Raw genomic sequence first — 24,708 nt, 5'->3', positions numbered from 1 at the left:
GTCTGGCGGCAGCAGCGTGAGTTCAAGCCTGTTGCACGTACAACATAATAGCAGCAACAGCCCCTAACATGTTATTTTTTCTAAGTGTAATTGTGCCTGTATTCCAAAAGGTTTTTGTGTACATGGCAAATGCTCACACCAAGTGTACACAATTGTTTTACAGCTTCCTGAATAGCTCTGGCATATTGGATTGGTTAAGTAGCATGTACTTCGGCTCTTTATACTTCAATAAGCATATTCTGCTGTCGTGTAGATGCTTAAAGAATACCCAGTCTTTTGCTATCATGTTGGTGGTGCTGCGTGATGCCAACATGATCGCTGCACTTCACATAGCTGTTAATGAATCCTACCCTATATCTTTTTTGTTGTAACATATCATGGGTGCAGTGCCACAATTTCAATTGGTTAAAGTTGTGGAGTCAGATTCAGAGGTGTACTGCCCTTGAAGCTGTAAGGTACGAGTTGCAGTCTTAGGTGTGTTCTGTAGCCGAGTACCATCTCTTGCAATTATATTTCAGTGTTACAGAGACATAGCCTTTCAAAGACTTGACCCTGTGGCTTTAGTTCATGTGTCTTTACTGTAAGGCTGACACTTTTCATCATATTTTTATTGTGGATTCTAAGGTGAGCCTCTGTTCAGTATGCCGAGTAAAATAATCACCTACAGCACTTTACGGAGTTGCCCTTATATTACAAGCAAAAATCCAAATTATTTCAACTAAATATCGAAGTTTTTTGTCACGGGACTTAACCACCCCCCCCCCAAAAAAAAGCCCGGGATTTAACTTTAATTTGCAGTAAAATGTATTAGAAGAAGAAAAGCTGTGTATGTGCCTTTACAGATAAAAAAAACTGGCTAAATGGATTTTGTATGTCATCATGAGAATTCTGCTATAATAATTTGTATGCTTACAATGAAATGGTCTTTTATTAGTAGATACCACCAGTAGTGTTATGTAACCATTTGGATGTTCTGGCTTTGTCATTTGTTTCAACATATATATGTTTACCGTCACAATCTTATAGTCTACAGTCTTCAAAACCATAATTCTGAGATCATACTATCGAAAGATCAAAATGCTGAAGATCACATTCTTTAGAAATCTCAAATATCAAATCCCCGTACCGATGTAAACCCAGGAATGAGTGCTAACTTGGGTTCTGCAGGGGTGTAGGCCCTGGAATGTGTGCTAATGTGGGACCTGCAGAGGTGCAAGTCTAGAAGTTCGATATTGTGGTCTTCAATGTTTTGGTCTTTTGATATTATGATCTCAGGATTATGATTTTCAATACCGTGATTTTCAGTATTGTGATAGTAAACTGTATATGTGTGTGTGTGTATTCATATATCTATCTATCTATATATATATATATATATATATATATATATATATATATATCTATGCACACACACATATAAAAAGAGCGATCTTTTTAAGATCAAATCTAAAAAGATGGAAACACAAAAAGATTAAAAAAACAATATTTTTGTGAGGGACAACCCCCCCAAGCACCCCTATACCCCCTGATAAATATATATATATATATATATATATATATATATATATATATATATATATATATATAAATATAAATATAGATAGATGTAGATATATATATGCATCAACAAAGAGATCACACAACAGCAGGGTAAAGACAAAGTCCCAGACCCTGCTGTTCCACAATCTTCCACTCAAAGCAGCTGAAAGGCTGGAAAACGAGCCTGTTAGAGTATTCACTCTTATGAACATTCACTCTTACAGACTACAACCAGTAAATGTGTGTGTGTGTGTGTGTGTGTGTGTGTGTGTGTGTGTGTGTGTGTGTGTGTGTGTGTGTGTGTGTGTGTGTGTGTGTGTGCGTGTGTGTGTGTTTTACTGTGTGAGAGAGCAGGTGTATGTATGGAATTTAAACTGTTCGTTGTTTTATGAAAGAGAAGGTCTGTGTGTGTGTGTGTGTGTGTGTGTGTGTGTGTGTGTGTGTGTGTGTGTGTGTGTGTGTGTGTGTATATGTATGGCATATTTTCAAACTGACAAATTCCATATGCATCAGAATCACAATACTGGTATGTTTTATGACACTATAACCAAAGATAATGCTCTTTTCTAAGGAAAAGCAATATTTTATTTCATTTTGTATGTTATAGCAAAATATACATATTTTATATTCTCTTCAGAGACATGCCCATATTTGAGATTCTATTACCTACTTTTTATAAAAGCTATTAGTCTGAGTAAAATAAAATGAAAGTGGGATTATCAAGGTATATTTTCTGGAAAATGTTAAAAATATCTTGAACAAGTAGAGAGAGATTCTCATTTTAGCCAGAATAGCCTTTGTAAATCTACAAAACAGCTGAAAACAAAGATATAACTTTTAAATTCTCTTCAGACTAAAATAAATAAAAGTTATAAAACATGTAAAACTGCTCTGTTGGGATGATTTCAGCACCAAAAATTTTTATAGTGTGCAAGGTAACAGACTGATGTTACTGGCATCTAGTATTTCAGCATTTTTTTCAAATTCCTTTTAATAATGAGCAAACATAAGATGGTCATTCAAACATTTCCTTATTTAAACAATATTAATACATACACTGATAAATGTTTCCATGATCACATACATTACCACCCAGATTAATTTCAAACTAATAAGTTCCAAAATTCAATTGATCCTATATGTGTAATAAAATCTTGCCAAACAATTCCCCTCCCTTTATGCAGTAAACATAAAATGATCAACTTCCCACATCAAATAAGAAAAATAATTCAGACTATAATTCCTTAAGATTCCAAGAGCAGAATAAGTTATTTTGTACACTTATTTCATTGAATTGCACTTTTTTAACTCTTACAATTGTGCTATACAGCTAATCTACTACATTATGCACTGCTATAAACCTTTTTTTTACTGTTTCACTGCATTTATATACTATTTTATACTGTTTTAACTGTATTTTTCATTGCTGGATACTGTTTCACTACTGTAATTGCATTTGCACTGAATTACTTAACTGTAATCTGCTTTTTCATACTGAGTTGTATTTTCTATTTGTGAGTGCTCTATCTGTGTTTTTGTGCTTTTGATGAGGTTTCTGTGTTCTAGACAGGTATCATAATTTGTTTGCAGTTAAAAGCATTCTCTAGTCTAGAGTTTCCTTGCTCCTTTATCAGTTTAAAACTTTCATTTAGTGGCTACAGCTAGTAGCTGTAATAGTGTGCATTACTGTAACTGCATTTTTACTGAATTACTAAACTGTAGACTACTTTTTCATACTGAGACTTGTATTTTCTGTTTGTGAGTGCTCTTTCTGTGCATTTATTGTGGGGTTTCTGTGCTCTACTCGGGTAATCTTGATAGAGGCCTGCTAGCTTTGTTTGTTGAGTTTCCTGTGTTTCTGGCAGCAATTTTCTGCTGACAGTGTGTTGTCTTCATTATTATTAAGAGTAACAGGGTTTTCTGACCTTCTCTAGCATGAGTGATTGGTATAACAGCAGGGGCTAGTAGGACTGAGTAGTAATTTGAGCCTCTAGATTCCTCCTTCCTTTCTGCTATATAAACCCTGTGTGTGTAAGGGGCTGTACTTGTATTTACCATGCTGTGGAATTGGTGATTCATCACTGAGACTAAGCAGAAATTCCTTAAGATTCCAAGAGCAGAATAAGTTATTTTTTGCATTTATTTCATTGAATTGCACTTCTTTAACTCTTATAATTGTGCTATACAGCTAATCTACTACATTTTACACTGGTAAAGCTGTTTTGCACTATTTCACTGCATTTATGCACTGTTTTATACTGTTTTATCTGCATTTTTCACTGCTAGATACTGTTTCTCTACTCTAATTGCATTTTTACTGAATTACTTAACTATAAACTGCTTTTTCATACTGAGAGTTGTATTTTCTGTTTGTGAGTGCTCTATCTCTGCTTTTGTGATTTTTTATAAGGTTTCTGTGTTCTAGTCAGGTATCATATAACTGATTTGTTTACAGTTAAAAGCATACTCTAGAGTCTCCTTGCTCCTTTATCTGTTTAAAACTTTTATTTAGTGGCTACAGCTAGTAGCTGTAATAGTTTCTCACCCGCCCTCCCTATTGGTGTCTTGTTCTTATACTTGGTGGCTTTGAAGTTGCCCACCCATAGTGTAAATCTGATCTAGGGCACTCCTCCCAGTCTAATGTCATTAGCTCATTCTACCTAATACCGAGAGAACATTTGAGAAGGCCAACCCACCTAGGTTCTTAACCTTGAATTATCTTCTGTTCCTGCTTTCTCCTTTTCTACTTTACTGAAAACAAAATAATTCTAAGTTATTTGTTTAATTGTTTCCTGCCTTTCATGTAACTAGTCTAGTGCATATACAGATTTGCTGTATCCAGGATTGTTTATAAGCGTCTGAGCCCCCCCCAAGCCGTTCTGTGTTGGAGAGAAGCCTTCTAGCTTATCAGTGGGAGTGGTAAGCACAAGGTAGCCTATCTACCACAAGAGGAGTGGTTTCTGACCCAGAAAGTGTGGTTTATTGGCAGTTTGGGCATTTTTTTCCATCTCTTTCAACTTTCTGGTTTAAAACCCCACATTTGCAATTGTTTCCCGCCTTTCTTGTAACTAGACTAGTCCAGATACAGACTTGCTGTATCCAGGACTGTTTGTAAGCTCCTGAGTGATGCCAAAGTCTGCTCTTCAATCTGTCCCTTACTTCTACTAGTTCTCTCCTCTCCTGCACATACTAGCTTATTAGTCTAGCACTTTACCAGAGTTATTGTAACAATTATTGTAGCACACAAAAGTGCTATCAGCACTAAACATTCTACAAGGAAACATATCCAGTACTTATTATCAATGCCCACCCCTCCAGGCATGTCTAAAGGTCAGTTCCCTGTGCTTTCTCCTATTAACCTGGTGAACTTGGGCATACTGAGGCAATGTAGCAACTGCCTCATGTACACCAACACCCCTCTCCTCTTACATATCAACACTCAGACTTGCAAGAGATGTACTTATATATCCAAATTGGAAGCCACGCACTCTCCGGCCAAGACCAGAATAGCCCGTCAAGAGGAGAAGTTTAAGACTTGCACCACACCATATGGAACACATAGCCCTCCAGAACACACACCAGCACTGCCTTCATATAAAAACACAAAGCATACACCCACCTTGAGGGTCTCAATAAAAATCTACCCAAGCCGCAGAGGCCTCCAAGGCAGAAACGGATTCGACCACCACAACACAACACTAATCACAAGGCACATAATTCTCTTAAGCAGTGTGCCACTGAACCAAAGCCCATAAGGCAAAACAGCATGCCCAGCACACTAGTCATAGGTGACTCGATAGTGAGGCACACTGATGTCCACTCACTAGGTTAAATAAGGAGAAAGTAACAGTCAGCTGCCTGTCAGGTGCCAGGATCCATCACATAATGCATGCACTCAGGTCCCTCAATAACAGGTACAACTATGACTCTGTCATTGTACATGTAGGTGTGAGTGATCTGAGATGTACCTCCCTGGACTACATGAAAAGAGACATGGAGGAGCTCTCGGATTATGTAGCTCAAGTGGGTATGACCCTAGCCCTGAGCAGCACCCTACCATCACCCAGAATGATACCACAGTACAAGCAGAAAATGATTGTTTTCAACAATTGGCTAAGTTTCTGGTGTTATTCTAAGGGGAGCCAGTATCTGTCTGCCTGGGACGACATGATTGACAGACCTCAATGTTTTGCCAGAGATGGCCTGCATCTGTCACCCCTGGGTTTCCGGGTACTAGCTAAGGTGCTTGCCACCCCTATAGTGCCTTTTTAGGCAGTGTTCCAAAGACCAAATTACCACTGTAACAGCTACAAACAAATGCAGTCTGAGGATCATGCTGCTCAATGTTAGAAGTCTAAATCTCCAGGTGCACTCACTCAAAGCACTCCTTAAAATGGAGAACATCGACATTTGTGCTGTAACAGAGACCTGGTTGAATGCAGCAGAAAGCACCCCTGTGCTACCATGGTATAACTCATTCCACACCTTTCGGCCCGAGAACTTGGACCAAAGCTCCAAAGGTGGTGGTGGTGTTGTCATTCATAAATGATGCACACACCTCCAGACTGGTAGCCCAACATAATGCAACAGAGATACTTCAGGTGCAGCTAACACTGGGTAAGTGTTTTACAAAAAACATGCACATCTTATACTCCTCAAACACCATGACATCACATTACTAATTCAATCAAATTAATTCATCAATTATTCAATAAACTTTCTTCCCAAAATACAAAATTCATAAAACATGTTAAAACTTTTCAAAGTTATACAGTTTTGCCAAATGAATATGTATAAATGAAAATATATATAAAAATACATAAAATTATGTGTATATATGTCTATGTATAAAATAGTCATTCATAACTAACCCTTTCCATGTAAACAATACATAGTTCTAACCCATCCTGTACCTTTTGGTGATTAATAAATTAATAAATTAATCTATTAGTCCCCTTCAATGCTTCAATTCCACTTAAATTCGTGCACTTATGAATTTTGTATTTTGGGAAGAAAGTTTATTGAATAATTGATGAATTAATTTGATTGAATTAGTAATGTGATGTCATGGTGTTTGAGGAGTATAAGATGTGCATGTTTTTTGTAAAACACTGACTCTGAAGAAGCCAACTTTGGTGAAAGCGCTTAGTCAGTGGAATAAAAGATATCCTTCCAAGGCTTGGTTCGTGGCTGGTGGTTCTTTGGCAGTGATCGTGGTGTTTTGTGATTTATCTACTTGCTTGCCCTTGGTTGGGAAGTACATTTTTGTGTATTGTCTTTCGATTCTGCCTTAGTTTGCTGGCAGCTTGTGCTGGGTCGTATGGAAGCCTTATTGAGAGAAATATCAACTGCTGTGAGCAAGTTGCTCACTATGTGTGAGAAGGAGAAAGTACCGGGAAGTTCCAGCCCTACTGATTCAGAAGTGGAGTTATACACTTTGCATTCCCCGGTTTCTACAGGCTCTAATTTTCCGTTGGGGCAAAGGACAGTGTTTCCGGTTACCGCAAGCTCTGGTTTGCCGCCAGGGCAAAGGTCGACAGTTCCGTTGTCCGTTTCTGAGGTGGTTTCCAACTCCGGGGCAGGAACCTCGGCAGGCCCGAATGGGAGTGAGTTGTTGGCACCGGAACAGTGTATTCCCCATCCGAGACGTGATGGTGAGGTTCGTTTTGAAGAATTACTTTCGTGGTTTAAAGAACCGGAGTTGACGAATTGGGGAGTTGCTACCAGGCTGGAGCAAACGGTACCGTTATCATTAAAAGAGCAGATCAACAGGTACGAAAGATTATGTACAAAATACAAGGCTTTGCTGCTTGATAATCTTTTTCTTGCTCGTTCTAAGGAGCTTAACCAGGTACCCAAGGGGCTCAGGCTTTGGAAGCTCCCTATGGGTATTGAGCTGGGCTCGGATAGTTGTGCAGAGTTAATTGCCTTATTTGACAAAACGGGGTTTGAAATGCTCAATATTATAATTAAAAATAACACCAATAAGTTGCTCTCTATCCGTGAGGACATTTTGAAGCTTCATAAAAGCATTTGTTCAGACTTAATATTTTTTCAACATGAGAGGCAGTTTAACAATGTGCTTAAAAAGCTTACTGAGTTTGTGAACAAAAATATGGCACTTAAGATCAAGAAGCTGGCAAGAGATACAACTGACTACAAGTGTAATTCAGCTTACCCGCCAGGAAAATACAAACACAGGGATGAGTTGCATCCCAATTTTAACCTCCACGCTACCCAGGGGAACCATCGTTTTTCACATACTAGTGAATGTGACTTTGGCCAAGGTCATGATGTGCCTATTGTTACGAATAGAGACAGTGTCGACCAGGTTTTTGTGGAGGTCGACGATTTTTTGGACCAGCCCATGGGGCCACGCAGGTCCAAAAGGTTGCAGAGCAAGGCACAGAATGTAACAGCTATGGACAAACACCGCAGGGGGTGGGGGAGGGAAGAGCTACATGTGCAGTATTAACTGAATGTGCAGTATTAACTGATTGTGATGTAATTTACCATAAGAATGTTTTTGGACACAAATGTCACAATGTTTCTGTGTTTTGTACTACTAACATCGATGGTATCAAAGACACCATGTCACCTACATATACGTTAAATTCTAGTTATTGTAGTTTCACAAACGAAGGTGAATGTACGAATGGAGGGGTACAGGTTATACAGGATATACATATTGAAACTGGAAAAGAAAAAGGAAATGAATTTATGGATGTGAATAACATGATGGAGAGTTTTGATATGACTGTTTCACTTAACAACAACAGTGAACTTGAGCAGGTTAATTTTATTAATGTTGTACCAGGAGTTTGCACCGAGAACTTGCTTTGTAATGACCCTGCAAGTATTACTACAGACATGACTTGTCAAGTTATACAGAAAAGTGATTATTATATATACAACTATACTGACAAAGTGATTGATGATGTGTATTTTGAACTTTTCACGAAAGGAATTAATTTTGTACCACACTTTAAGCTAGATGTTGCACAATTAATTGTCAATTTGAAGTTATTTATTAGAAAATTAAACTTGGAAATGTATTTTCATGAAAACCACACAGATGGTTTTTACACTGTAATCAACGACTGTAAGGTCCTTTCAAGGAGAAGTACGTTCATCCCTCCACCAAACAGTGAGGTTACAGCTCTTGAAAGATTACTAGAATTTGAATTCAGGAAGATTTGTAAAGGAAAATATTTTTTGATTGACAATCTGAGTACAAAAGAAAGGTTATTGTTAAAAGAACTTCAGAAAGTTGGCAACATTAGGTGTATGAAACCAGACAAAGGTGGGGGGATGGTTTTGATGGACAAGTTAGACTACTTAACATCTATGATGGCCATTTTGGAAGATCAAGAAACCTATAAGAGGGTTTCTAGAAATGAAATTAATATTGCCTATAGAAGGATTGAGTTGTATTTGTGTGATGCCCTTTTTCAAGGAATGGTTTCTGAAATGGAATATGATTATTTGATGGTGAAGAATGCAGTTTTACCCAATATGTTTGGGATTCCTAAGGTCCACAAAGGAGTGGCCAAGTTGCAGTTTAGACCGATTGTAGCAGCCAAGGGTTCCAAGACTGAACCCCTGGCCGCCTTTGTGGACTTTATGTGTAAGAAAACCTTAGAGGATGCACCGCATGTGATCAGAGACTCTTGGCATTGCCTTGAAAGGCTAAGGGAAGTCAAAGAAAGCTCTAGGGATTATAGTTTGTTAACAGTGGATGTGGTTAATTTGTTTTCTACCATACCTCACAAGGAGGGTTTGGATATGTTTCGTGACAGTTTGATGATGAGTAGTAAGGTTGACAAGGATAGAATTAATTTAATTTGTGATTTAATGGAGATGGTCCTTTTGAATAATTTCATTAAATTTGAGGGGGAGACATTTCAGCAGTGTTCTGGTGTAGCTATGGGTGCAAGATGTGCCCCTATTTTTGCCAACATGGTTCTTCTCACATGGGAGAGAACTTTTGTTTTTCCATCAAGTTTCATGAAGAGCATTATTTTATATAATAGGTTCTTGGACGATCTGCTGATTCTATGGAAGGGGGATGAGCTTGAGGCTCGTGAGTTCATTGAGTATTTAAACAATACTACTAGTTTTTTGAAATTTACCTTCCAATGGAAGAAAGATGCTATTAATTACTTGGACATAGCAATTGATAAGAGTGAGGGAGGTTTAACTAGTTCTATATATAGAAAAGATAGTTACTCGAATTCACTCTTACACTTTAAAAGTTGCCACCCGTTCCATCAAAGGAAAGGGGTGGCAAAAGGGCAGATGGTGCGATTGTCAAGATTGGTGAGTGAGGAAAGTTTATTTAAGCAGGAAATGTTCAAGTTAATTGGAATGTTAATGGAAAGGGGCTATCCACTCAAGTTGTTGTTAAGATTGAAAAGGGAAGTTTACAAGCGGAGGGGTTCATCTTACGCACCCATTTTATGGGGTGAAAGGGTGTCAGAAAATAACCAAGAAGGACAAAACAAGAAACAGACAGGTAGAGCATGCTTCGTGTTGAAATTTAATGAAAAAAGTGATGAAATAGTTAAGGTGGTACAAGGGATGTGGGAGTACTGTTTGGGTGATGCCACGAAGGAGGTCTTGGGTGCCCACCCAAGGATTGTTTATAGTAAGGGGAAGAATTTGAAAAGTATATTGGAAAGTGAGAACAAAGGTAGGGCATCTAGGATGTCGAAGTGTGGGTACTGTAGAAGTTGCAGGTACATAGCAGAAGGGTCTTATGTGTGTGTCAAAGGGTGGGGATATTCTTTACCTTGCCCTGGAAAATGCAATTGTAACACGAAGAACATAGTGTATATGGCCTTTTGTGTAACCTGCGAAGCATTCTACATTGGTATGACCATCCGGAGGTTACGTGATAGGATGGTTGAGCACGTGAGAGCTATTAAGAACAAAGACTCTCACAGTGCACTATATAATCACAGTATTCACTGTAAGGATTTTAAAAAGTTTGTGTTTTTTATTATAGACAGAGTATTATTAGAGCAAGGTGGTGATATAGGAAACAGGGTAGCATGTTTAGAAACTATGTGGCAATTGAGACTCAATGCCACTAAGTACCCTGGTATTAATGATTACATCTCTATAAAACCAGTTTTGAAATTTAAGGCTAGTATTGTATAATTAATAAAAGGAGTGTTTAAATGAATTAAATTAATTTAATATATTTTTTTATATAAAAAAAAAAAAAAAAAAGTGCACGAATTTAAGTGGAATTGAAGCATTGAAGGGGACTAATAGATTAATTTATTAATTTATTAATCACCAAAAGGTACAGGATGGGTTAGAACTATGTATTGTTTACATGGAAAGGGTTAGTTATGAATGACTATTTTATACATAGACATATATACACATAATTTTATGTATTTTTATATATATTTTCATTTATACATATTCATTTGGCAAAACTGTATAACTTTGAAAAGTTTTAACATGTTTTATGAATTTTGTATTTTGGGAAGAAAGTTTATTGAATAATTGATGAATTAATTTGATTGAATTAGTAATGTGATGTCATGGTGTTTGAGGAGTATAAGATGTGCATGTTTTTTGTAAAACACTGACTCTGAAGAAGCCAACTTTGGTGAAAGCGCTTAGTCAGTGGAATAAAAGATATCCTTCCAAGGCTTGGTTCGTGGCTGGTGGTTCTTTGGCAGTGATCGTGGTGTTTTGTGATTTATCTACTTGCTTGCCCTTGGTTGGGAAGTACATTTTTGTGTAACACTGGGTAAGACAGTGATTCAGGTCTTAGCCTACTATAGGTCCCCAACCATGTCCCAAGACTCACACTCCATTTTCCTAAGCACCCTGGAGAATATTAGGGTCCAATCTAAAACTTTCTTACTAGGCAACTTCAATTACTCATGTAACAATACACTTGCCGAACATTTCCTGGAGTTCATTAATTACAATGCCCTGGACCAGCTCTTTTTCCCCCACTAGAGGTAGCAACATCCTTGACCTGGTCACTACTAGCATGGGCGACCATTGCTCTACACCAATAGTCATCTCCTCTCTGGTTAGATTTCACCACAAAATAATCATCATGGAAATCCACAACCCAACTGATGTGGAATAAGGTGAAGTCCCAAGACTGGAAAAACTCCCTTATTAGCCTCAACAAAAAGTTGAGATCCCTCACCAAATCCTCTAAAGCTAGCTATGAAAACAGAATTGCATCAGACAGTAAAGACAACAATAAGGCCTTCTACAGTTATGTAAAGAATCTCCACAGCAATACCCAGATTTCATCTGAGCTACTGCATAATGGTACCTCCTATACCGAGCCAACAGATATTGCCAGTATACTGGCCGACAGATTCAGTGCCAACTTTACCCCTCTCCCCCCAAAGGACCAATCACAATACCAGTAGATTGCCAGGCACCCAGTATTACTGCTGCACAGGTTAAAACAGCACTGTCCAAGGCCAAGAATACAGCTTATGTGGGACCTGCAATATCCCTGGCTGTGTTCAACATGAACTACAGAGTGAACTGGCACCTCACTTGTGTGCCCTGTTCAATCACAGCCTCACCTCAGGCTTTGTCCCTACCAAATGGCACACTGCTACAGTCATCCCTCTCCACAAAGGAGGAGCGAATACAGATCCTGGGAACTATCGCCCCATTAGCCTGATGAGCCTGATATGCAAAGCTATGGAATGCATCATCATGGACCTAATAAACAAGGATATAGGGAATCTCCTCACTCTGGATCCCACACAGTTTGGTTTTGTGAAGGGTAGATCATGCCTGCTCAACTTAGTCGACTTCTTTGAGTCAGTCACCAGAGCTGTGGACGAAGGCAAGGTGGTTCATACAGCCTACCTTGATCACAAGGCTTTTGATACCATTCCCCACTCAGGAATCATAGAAAAACTCACTAAGCTGGGCATCAACCCCTATATCACTAGGTGGGTTGCAAACTGACTCACAGATGGAACCCACAGTGTCAAAGTAGCTGACTCCAATTCTGACTGCTGACTAGTCATGAGTGGATTCCCACAGGGTTTGGGCCTGGGTCCTCTCCTGTTTGTTATCTACTTCTCTGAAGTCCAGGCCAACACAAAGGGACTCTGGCTGAGAAAGTTTGCAGATGATTACAAGTTGGGAGCTATTATTAACTCAAAACACACACACAACTCCAAATTAACCACGAAACACGCAAAACATCAGGATAGAAAAAGTTTTACTGATGTATTTGGTACCTCGGCTTACGCCTTCAAGGAATAAATTGTTACATCTAGCAGCCTTCTTATATACATCATACTTAATACATTCGATTAGCCATTCTTCAATGTCCAATCAATAATTTGAAGTGCCCATCACACATTACACATTGCCCATGTTTGACTATGCATAACATATTTTATACATAATTTCAAAATTACTGAGATGAATCCCACCTGTTTCTAATGTTAAAATGAGACAACAAAAACATCATCCCATTCCCATTAATAAAATGTGAGATTTTCAACCATACAACTAACAATATCAGTTTACTTATTGTAAACATTAGTGTCTAATTTCATATCTAAACCTTTAGGATGCAGTGTCCTGAAGGTTATTATACATTTGGACTCCAACATTAACAACTTGCTGGTATAAACCTCCATGTCATAAGATTTAGGTTTAACCAACACACTGAAAAAGAAAGATTCTACTGAACCACTATGTACCTGAATAAAATGTGTAGCTACCAGATTTTCCATCCTATTCCTTCTTATGTCACTCAAATGTTCCATGATTCTTTGACAGCTCTTTTAGTCTGTCCAATGTATCATTTTATCTGCGGGCACCCACAACCTATGATAGACAATTCCACTGGATTCACATATATATACTTCACTGGCTTTATAGACCTTGCCATTAATGTTAACCCCATCCAAATTTTTGATTTGCTCACAGACTATACAGTTTCTACATGGAAAACTTCCCCTAATGTTTTGTACTCTGTACGGTTTGCCATATAATAAAAGCTCTTTTAAATTACTGGATCTCCTATAGGAAAACACTATCCTTTCCGGGAAAATGTCCCCATACCTTTCATCATTCAAAACTATTGGCCAATATCTGCACACTAACTCCTTTAGTTTGTCCAAAAAGGGAGAATATTTAGTGACAAAGAAAAGAGGATTTTACCCATCCATCTTATTACTCAGATTAACCTGATGCCATCTAGTGCATTCCACTCCCTCCCTGGTGCTCCATGGGAGGCCTAGCTTTCTCCTGGCCTTACTTTCCACGGCATTAAGACATCTTCCTGATAGCCTCTTACATATAATCTATTTTTTACTCTGCTGAACTCATTCAATAGTTCATCTTTATCTGATGTATTATTTGCGATCCTTAAAAACTCACCATATGACAAAGATGCCAAAAGATGGGGGGGTGCATACTATCTGCTGTCAAAAAGTTGTTCATGGCCATTTCCTTGATGTATGGTCTATGAGCCACCCTAAAATTGTCATCCACAAAGAACTCCAGGCCCAAATAATGTATTACCTCTTTACTTGTCTTATATGTGAATTCTAAGCCAAAATAATTGTCCTGCAACATGTTAATGAAGTTTCCAAACTATTCCATGTCTCCGCTACAAATGAATATGAGATCATCAATGTATCTCTTAAAAAATACCACCTTGTTCTTATAAAACGTCATGTTATACAATTTTGTTTTCTCAAAATAATCCATAAATAATACTGCATATATGGGAGCATACGCAGCTCCCATTGCAGTCCCTTCCAAATGCAAGTAATGATTTTCATCAAACACAAAATAATTATGCGTTAATGAAAACTCAAGGAGACAGATCAAGAAATATGCTCTTGAACCCTCACATAACACGTTGCTAATGGCTCTCAAACCCCATTCATGTTTTATGCTCGTATATAGGGATTTCACGTCTACCGTGGCCCAATATAACTCTTCGGATCAGTCCTTACCCTTCAACAACTCTGCCAACATTTTTCCCATTTTTAATGTAAGAATTCACCTTATTTAGATTATTCTTTACATGAAAATCCAAAAATATCCCTACATTTTCAAAGAAAGCTCCTTTCCCCGAAACTATTGGCTTCCCTGGTGGATTTTGAATGTCTTTATGTATCTTGGGAATAGTTTTAAACACGACATCCCTGGGACATTTTATGTGAAGCTTATTAACATCAGAAGCATTTAAGAAACCTAGTATTTCTGCTCTTTCCAGAATTTCCAATAATTCCCCATTATATTCTGAAACTGGGTTTCCCAAAAGTCTCCTATAAACAGCATTATCATTCAATAAAGCATATATCATATCTTTATATTGAGCCTCACTCATGATTACCCAATTGCCACCCTTGTCAGCTTCTGTAAACACATATTCCCTTCTACAACCTCTTAGTCATTGAAGCATTTCCCATTGTACTTTAGTTAAATTAAAAGACTTGAATTTCCTTTTAAATGCATCATATTCTTTTTCTACATGTTTGCGTAACACATTCTCGAACATTAAAACATTAGACATCTTAGGTGGCATAAACGTACTGTTATAAGGTACAGGCGGCATTGTAATTTTGCCATAAACAGTAAAAAAAACAGGAATTGCCTCCATCTTGTTGGTCCCCACTTCCATGGTTTCATCATACAAATCACTATCATCATACTCATATATGGATAGATTTAACAAAAGGCTGTCAGTACTATCAAAAGACTCATTTACATCAAGTGCCCTTTCCGATGTCTTGACATTAACATCCAATACATTACTATCACCTCTTGCCCCCTGCCTTTGTTTATTTTCAAAAAATATTTTTAAATTTAACTTATGGCAGAATCTGTTTACTTCAAAAATCACATCATCTAGGCTAGGGCAATGTGTAGGGACATACTTACTACCCTTATCCAGGATGGATAAAGCATTGGAGTCCAAAAATTAGATCAGACAAATTTACCACTTTTAAATTGTACACACTTTTAAATTGTCCACACATATATTAGTCCCAAAGTCCACTGAAATATTCCTCTCATTGTCGATATGGTTGATCTCACAGTTTTGTTCAATATCTCTTCCTTCAACTCCTGTTGTTCCATTTCTACTGAAATCCCTCTTTCTGCATACCTTCCTCATCGCTGGTATTCCATCGCCATCGTCACCCACGGCCCCTTCCAAAATCTGAGTTCTCCTTCGCTGGACCCATGGCATCTGGCTCTTCACTGAGCTCCTCAAATGAGACACTCTTCTTACTGCTGTTGGATGCCAAATCCCCAGAAGATACCGAAGAATCACGAAACTCCTGGTTTCTGCTGCTGAGCCTTCTGTTGTTTTGCCTGCCCCTGGATTCTTTGCGCTGCCATGAGAAAATGGCGTTATTGTTATTATAGTCTTTTACATCGCTTTGGAGCTTACCCTTCTTACGGGCCATAACTGCTTCTTCCCCCTTCACCATGTTCTCTTTTACCTCCTTCACTTTGTTGTTGAAAACCACCGCAGGCACCTTTCCAGCTAGATCCGTTTGCACCCTTAAAATCTCCACTCTCAATCTTTCTTGCTGCCTCTAATTTCACTTCACCACAACTCTCAACCAAATCTTAGTGCACACCAACGACGCCTCATTCCATTTGCTCAGAAGATCTGCTTTGTCTTCTGTGAACTCATAGGTGGGTAATTTGTTTATTCTAAGGCCTCTGGGCGTAATATCGAAATTACTCAAAACACACATACACCTCCAAATTAACCACGAAATACACAAAACATCAGGATAGAAAAAGTTTTACTGATGTATTTGGTACCTCTGCTTATGCTTTCAAGGAATAGATTGTTACATCAAGAAGCCTTCTTATATACATCATACTTAATACATTCAATTAGCCATCCTTCAATGTCCAATCAATAAGTGCCCATACACACATTACACATTGCCCATGTTTAACTATGCATAACATATTTTATACATAATTACAAAATTACTGAGATGGGCACTTTATTGATTGGACATTGAAGGATGCCAGTGTAATCCTATGGGCTAGGCTTGTAAAGGCCCCAGGACCATTAGCCAAGTACACACCTATGAACCTATAAGAATCTAAATACTTAGGCTGAGTAAGTATCTGACATTGGATTAATTTTGTGGTAATTTATAACTCTACTACTTTGAAACAGCAAGAGTAGCATTTCCCATCCATACTATAATGACTCTAAATATTATGCAACAATCTGTAAATTCAGATTTTTTTTTTAAATCCTATATACCCTACATCTTTATCAAAATTTTACGGGACTTTTTTTATCTCTAGTCAACACCATGTTCCTAATTATTAGAAAGAAATCCTTAACGCTGGGAGGGCCTTCCTTTCTCCAAGATCTAGTTATGACCTTTCCTGCAAACATACACAAATTCAATAAATTCATCTCATGCCTTGGGGGAAAATAAAATCCCTTTATCTAATTCTAACAAAAACAGAGTAGGGTTAAACTTAATGAGTTGCAGCCACATGCAGTCACATCAAGATTTTAGTTCTGAACACTCCCAAAAATCAGAGCCACAGCTATGTTTAGTACCGTGTGCATCCCCAAACTGGAACCCCTCAAAAAAAAGCACTCTGCTGTTACAACATTAGCAAGCTATTTGCTCAACTGCACATGCAATGCTCTTTGTGCATTTTTCCTACCCTTACCTACAGTTGAGTTCTTTAACTGGCACGCTCCCTGTCATATGGGCTGTTAACTTCAAATCGATAATGTTCGCTGAAGGTTTAGAGATGCAGCATCACAACCGGTAGCTTCTGTGACTGAGCGTCTTTAATAGAATTCAAGGAAAGGATAACAGCAGCAATTACGAACCTCAGAAAAATACATACTTCTATACCTTTTAATGCCTGTACCTGCATGATCCCCCAGCACACACAAAACATACTTCTATACCTTTTAATACCTGTACCTGCATGATCCCCCAGCACACACAAAACATACTTCTATACCTTTTAATACCTGTACCTGCATGATCCCCCAGCACACACAAAACATACTTCTATACCTTTTAATACCTGTACCTGCATGATCCCCCAGCACACACAAAACTCCACACGAGCTATCAGGTATAGAACAAAAGTTTGAAGATTGCAAAATCCCAATGTACTTTAGTAAATAAACTCTATATGTACTTTTAAGCTTTTTTATAAGAGAGTGCCAACCAAGCCAAGTGTCTGATTTCTCCACTCTTTTCCCAGCCAGTACAGATGCCTGACATCATCTGCAGACTAGCAAATCAGCTCCAGAGAGAACCTGTTTAAATTTCTTTCCATTACTAGCATTCTGGGTCACCAGTGTTTTATGGACACGTTGTTAAGGAGCTTCCACTTTTAGGTGGAATTAGCATATTTACTGTAAAACAACTAAAAAAAACTGTTTTCTTATTTTATTACTGCATGTGGTTCAGCAACACCCACATCTTGACTTCCATATCTGCCAGTAGCATCCCTGAGAGTATGCGTTCTGGCAAGCTGCCCCCTTTGCCCCACTCTTGTTACACTTCTGCCAAAAACGATGTCGCCAGTCTCCTGTAACCCAAAGCATACATCTCCAACAAACTGAGGAGATGTTCAGATACATATATGAAAGTCTACCTGATGTATGAAGCTATTTAAAGAGGTGATGCCAGCCAACAAAATATCTGCATGACTTTGTTTTAAAAGGGTCAAAGAGTTAGGCCAAACTTCTGGTAAAAGCAGTTGCTGCAATTCATATTCTTATATAGTATGTAAGCTGCACTCCTGGCCCTTCAAAAACTTTTACATACTTTGGAAACAGAACCCTTTAGAGGGTAATATCCATTTCTAACTTGACCCACCAGTAGAGCAGCAATGGTTGTTCATTCTTTATGGAATAATACCAGCTTAGTCTGAAGAAAAATCCTTATAAGATCCTCCACTCATTGTTTCAGTATGTTTTACACAATGATATATTCAATATTTTATGCTTCAGCCATACACTCTGCCAGGTTTTTGACAACTGGCCTTTTGACTTTGGTCTTTCCGCAATCAAATTTTTTGGCATTAGAGATTTAGTGGGGAGCACTACAGCTACTCAAGCCTCGGCTGCTTGAATTCCATTACCTCGCAACCAAAGATTCAAGCAGATTGTAGCCTGTGTGAACAGCTGCTTACACAGAAATCAAATATGAGTTCACCAAACAGTTCTTGCACACTCATGATTCGTGTAGTAGGAAAGGATGTGATTGTGGGGTAGGTATGTGGGGAAGGAGAGCACAGAGTGTGATGTTAGGTTTAGGGAGGGGCTGTAGTGAGGAGTGATCAGGAAATTTATGGTTAGGGAGGAGCATAGATTTTAGGTTTAGGTAATGATCTGGACTTTAGGGTTAAGGAGGAAAAGGAGATTTTAGGTTTAGGGAGTGAAAGGGGACTTTATAGATACAAACCAGATGAGAGTTTTTAGGGTTAGGATCAGGGTTCTAGTAGGGCAGGAAAAGGTCAGGCTTTGGGAAGGATGCTTTATTCCGGGAAATGAGTTATGAGTCGCATCACTTGTGAAAACAAGCAAGTGGCAGTAAGGATGTATGTGTCAAGCTCATGTAGTAGACCCAATTTAGCAGTGCCCTCTTTGAATAGAAGAAAGGCACACTATTTATGTGCATATATTCCAAGCATTTTTTTTGTCTTCACATGTAAAACCAGCAAGAACAGGCACCTATAACCATCAGTGTCTGTCACAGGGCTTTTCACCTTTGGGCTATGGAAACAAGATCTGCACTCAGTGCTGTTAATGACACCTGAATACGCATTCACTGTAGTACCTGAATCCAAAATAAGCATATTACACACAATAAGAAAAGCTTTTCTGAAGAATAGCTATCATTATCTCACAGCCATTCAGTAAACCTAAAGTCAAATCTTCTGATACAAACATTCGTTTTTAAGATGTCAATTATTAGCACAATTATTTTGGCAGAACACTAAAACATAAGATATCACAGAAGTTCCTTCACAGCATATGGAATATTGACATCCCATAGAATTGCAGTAGTACCCTGCGGCATTCTGAACATCCATACCCCTGGGAATCACAGTAGTACCCTGTAGCATTCTGAACATATGCACCCCTACGAATCGCATTAGTACCCTGCAGCATTCTAAACATACACACCCCTGGGAATCGCATTAGTACCCTGCAGCATTCTAAACATATGTACCCCTGGGAATTGCAGTAGTACCCTGCAGCATTCTGAACATACACACCCCTGGGAATCGCATTAGTACCCTGCAGCATTCTGAACATATGCACCCCTGGGAATTGCAGTAATACCTTGCAGCATTCTAAACATATGCACCCCTGGGAATTGCAGTAATACCTTGCAGCATTCTAAACATATGCACCCCTGGGAATTGCAGTAGTACCTTGCAGCATTCTAAACATATGTACCCCTGGGAATTGCAGTAATACCTTGCAGCATTCTAAACATATGTACCCCTGGGAATTGCAGTAGTACCCTGCAGCATTCTAAACATATGCACCCCTGGGAATTGCAGTAATACCCTGCAGCATTCTGAACATATGCACCCCTGGGAATTGCAGTAGTACCCTGCAGCATTCTGAACATATGCACCCCTGGGAATTGCAGTAGTACCCTGCAGCATTCTGAACATATGTACCCCTGGGAATTGCAGTAGTACCCTGCAGCATTCTGAACATATGCACCCCTGGGAATTGCAGTAGTACCCTGCAGCATTCTGAACATATGCACCCCTGGGAATTGCAGTAATACCTTGCAGCATTCTAAACATACACACCCCTGGGAATCGCATTAGTACCCTGCAGCATTCTGAACATATGCACCCCTGGGAATTGCAGTAATACCTTGCAGCATTCTGAACATATGCACCCCTACGAATCGCATTAGTACCCTGCAGCATTCTAAACATATGCACCCCTGGGAATTGCAGTACTACCTTGCAGCATTCTGAACATATGCCCCCATGGGAATTGCAGTAGTACCCTGCAGCATTCTAAAAATACACACCCGTGGGAAATACAGTAGTACCCTGCAGCATTCTGAACATACACACCCCTGGAAAATGCAGTAGTACCTTGTGACATTCTGAACATATGCCCCCCTGCTCGGAATTGCAGTATTACCCTACAACATCCTGAACATTCGCACTCCTGAGAATTGCAGCAGTACCCTACAGCATTCTGAAAATACACACCCCTGGGAAATGCAGTAGTACCCTGCAACATTCTGAACATATGCACTTCTGGGAACTGCAGTAGTACCCTGCAGCATTCTGAACATATGCACCCCTGGAAAATGCGGTAGTACCCTGTGGCATTCTGAACATACACCCCCCCCGCGGGAATTGCAGTATTACCCTACAGCATCCTGAACATTCGCATCCCTGGGAATTGCAGTGGTACCCTGCAGCATTCTGAAAATACACATCCCTGGGAAATGCAGTAGTACCCTGCAACATTCTGAACATATGCACCCCTGGGAACTGCAGTAGTACCCTGTAGCATTCTGGACATATGCACCCCTGGAAAATGCAGTAGTACCCTGTGGCATTCTGAACATACACCCCCCCCCCCAGGAATTGCAGTATTACCCTGTAGCATCCTGAACATTCGCACCCCTGGGAACTGCAGTAGTACCCTGCAGCATTCTGAAAATACACATCCCTGGGAAATGCAGTAATACCCTGCAGCATTCTGAACATATGCACCCATGGGAATTACAGTAGTCTCCACAGGATACTAAAAATTGGCACACCTGGGAGTCATAGTATTTCCCAACTGCATACTAAATGTAGGCACCCTTGGAAATCACAGTAATCCCTTGCTGCGTACTGAAATAGGCAACCTGGAAATAACAGAAGTACCCTGCAGCATACTATACATAGGCAGCCCAAGGAATCCCAGAATTCCCCCACAGCATACAGATCAAAGGCACCTATGGGAATCACAGTCCTACCTTGCAGCATACTGAAAAATAGGCACCCCTGGGAATTGCAGTAGCTCCCCACAGCATATAGAATGCAGGCATCCTTGGGAATCCCAGTAGTACCCAGAGGCATACTAAACATAAGCATCCTGGGAATCCCAGTATTACCAGAGGCATGTTAAATATAGGTGCCCCTAGGAATCGTAACTCTTCCAGCAGCATACTGAGCATGGACTGCATGATGCTTTTACATAGCTGCATCCTAAATTCATGAATACTTGGGCAAAACCTAAAGCATGGCTTCCCAGAAAGAAAGAGAATGCAAGTGCACAAGTCCTGTTACCTAGGCAACAATGCACAAAGTTGAAGCTGCTTTTAGTTTTTATTTTTATTTTTTATTACTGACCTCATCAATCTTCTGAAGATTAAGTGTTTTACTAGTGACCTATAATTTCCCATTCTGTATCCAGTAATGAAGGATGCCAGGGAAAAAGAGGTGACGGCAAGGGAACTTGGTCATACGTTTACAGGATCACAGGTATATACTACGTTAACAACCACAAGGGCCTTTTTAAACCTAGCCATTCATCTCACATTTCTGACAAATTCTGGTACCTTTAATAAGTGTAAGCAGGGGGTAAGGACATGAACCATATACTGATTGCCTGTGTCCATTAGATACCTTGGTGCCAAACCATGGATGATTTTCCTGTTCCCCATCCATTTGTCCAAGTTACACTTTAATTGGGTTAGGGAGGGTCTCTGCTTCACATGGATGGGTAGCCTGTTACAGAGAAAGGATAGTCTCTGTGGTACATACCTTTCTCTCCAGCAGGTCCTATTTATATCACAGGTAAGGTTTAAGTCTTTAGAATGGGTAATTCTTGTGCTGTTTGTTTTGAGAATATGCAAGAGGTCCATGATAGTGGAGTCTGACAATGCCTTGTATGCCAGGCATAGATCTCCCCTCAACTACCTGCAGGAGACAGAATACAGGGACAAGTCTTTGAGATGTTCTGCATAGGACATGCTACTTTCACCCTGTATTCTTTTAGTGAGGAGCTTCTGTGGATGTTCCAAATGTCGGATGTGCCTGGCCATCATATTATGAAAGGCTATGAGGTTTCCTGATGCTCTTATAGTTCCATCTCTGTTACATGGCAAGCACAGTTTAAAGTCTGCAACACCTAGCACACATGTAGATGCACAATTCAGCATACCTATGATGCTCTACTAGAGTGTGAGCAGTCTCTTACTGGGCTCTAGTTTCCAAGTACCTGTGCATACAAAGTATATTGTTTGATCTTCTCCCATTGGATGTTCATGTGACAGGGTAACCAAAACTCTTCACTAGGATACAGACCCAGAATGTTAGGGTACAGACCCAGATCATTAGGGTAAAGACCCAGATCATTAGGGTACAGACCCAGATTGTTAGGGTACAGACCCAGATCATTAGGATTAGGGTATAGACCCAGATCATTAGGGGTACAGGTCCAGACTGTTAGGGTACAGACCTAGATTGTTAGGGTACAGACCCAGATTTTTAGGGTACAGACACAGATTAGGATAAGGGTATAGACCCAGATCATTAGGGGTACAGGGCCAGACTGTTAGGGTACAGACTCAGATTGTTAGTGTACAGACCCAGATCATTAGGGTGACAGTGAAAGCTGAACTCCCTACCCCAGAGAGGGGGGATTATTTTTGACTATACCAAACCTGCAGCTATAATGCTAAAAATAGTTTTAGGAAGTGATGTCTGATACATTTTTTATGGACAGCATTACATTTATAGTGCTGTTTAAGTTAAATCTATCTAATACTGTTCAGGTTTGTATTAGTATCCTATATTTGCTTTGTACATATCTTATATTGCTCATTGTAACTGTAACGTGATTGAAATGAGTCTTTGCAGTCCAATCAACCTTCTTGTAAATTAAATAAAATAAACACTGTTGCTTTGCTGGAAAAGGAACATAAACCCAAACCATAACTTCCCTAATATGAGCTCTTCTGTTAACAAACAACCTTTCCTTCTGTTATGCAGTCGTCTGTGCTGCTCTGTTGACATGCAAAGCCAGCTTATGTGACATGCTATCCATTATTTGCTAGCTATTATTTAAAATGCTGCTACATTCATGAGTCAGCATACCTGCCCACAGAGTAGGATATTTGCTATACATCCTCTTATGTTCAGGTGCTATGGGTTGTCTTGGAGCTTCTGTTATTGGTGCATCTGTGAGAAGAGTTAGAAAAAAAGTTGTACGTTATTTTAGAAGGAATGGATATTGGAAAGTTGTAAACAAGACCGATGTACATTTATTTCATGAAAACATATTTACACTTCTTTTTGCCAATTATGCAGTGTTGTTCATAACATTTATACAATAATAAAGCATGTCAGCCTTCAATAGCAGGTGGGGAGGTAAGGGACTAAGATGTCAGTGAACCAGCACTACCAGGTTATACCGCATACCATGCTTTTGGGCCCCAAAACTTGGACCGAACCACAAAAGGAGGGGGAGTATCAATATTCGTCAAAGATACCCACATCTCCAGGTTGGTGGCACAGCATGAAGCATCAGAGACTATCCATGTGCAACTAACAGTGGGTAAAACTGCCTTCCAGTTTATAGCCTGCTACAGACCGCCCTCCCAAACCCAGGAACCCCACTCAGCCTTCCTGAGAACACTGGAAAATATGAAGGTCTCTCCAAACACCATTATATTGGGCGACTTTAACTACCCAAACATAGACTGGGAGCATTACTCTAGCTCCAACACCCTAGCCCAAAGGTTCCTAGAATTTATAAACTCAAATGCTATGGAACAACTTGTTACCACTCCCACAAGAGGGGAAACATACTGGACCTGATCATCACCAACATGGGGACTCTATGCTCCAGACCAGAAGTGCATCCCTCACTGGTAAGATCAGACCATAAACTAATCTCACTGGATATTCACATCCCAACCCCACCCCCTGCCCAGAAAACCACAGTGCAAAACTTCTCTAAAGCAAATTTCACACTCCTCAAAACTGAGGTGGAATCCTTCAAAGCCCCCGGGCCTGTGGAAAATACGGCCCAGACCGCAGAATCCTTTATAAATGCATTCTATGAACACCTTCAGGAATGCATGGATCATGCAATCCCAAATAAAACCAAGACCCAATCCTCCAAAGGCAGGC

The 24,708-nt window shown here is 39.5% G+C and overlaps 1 protein-coding gene across 4 annotated transcripts in view; it reads right to left on the bottom strand.

The window, feature by feature from the left end:
• Positions 1-24,708, bottom strand: part of LOC122813981 (CD276 antigen-like) — a 294,557-nt gene that overhangs the window by 28,812 nt on the left and 241,037 nt on the right. For 3 of the 4 annotated variants that reach the window (XM_044086547.1, XM_044086545.1, XM_044086546.1), the window contains one exon: positions 23,671-23,754. The exons of the other annotated variant lie outside the window; for it this stretch is intronic. In XM_044086547.1, coding sequence (XP_043942482.1) covers positions 23,671-23,754 — 84 coding nt within the window. The remainder of the gene's footprint in view (positions 1-23,670; positions 23,755-24,708) is intronic. 4 annotated transcript variants of the gene reach the window in all.

The sequence above is a fragment of the Protopterus annectens genome, chromosome 10.part0, assembly GCF_019279795.1.
Source record: "Protopterus annectens isolate FY-2018-M chromosome 10.part0, PAN1.0, whole genome shotgun sequence".
Classification (NCBI taxonomy): domain Eukaryota; kingdom Metazoa; phylum Chordata; order Ceratodontiformes; family Protopteridae; genus Protopterus; species Protopterus annectens.
This window is presented reverse-complemented; position numbering and strand designations above follow the sequence as displayed.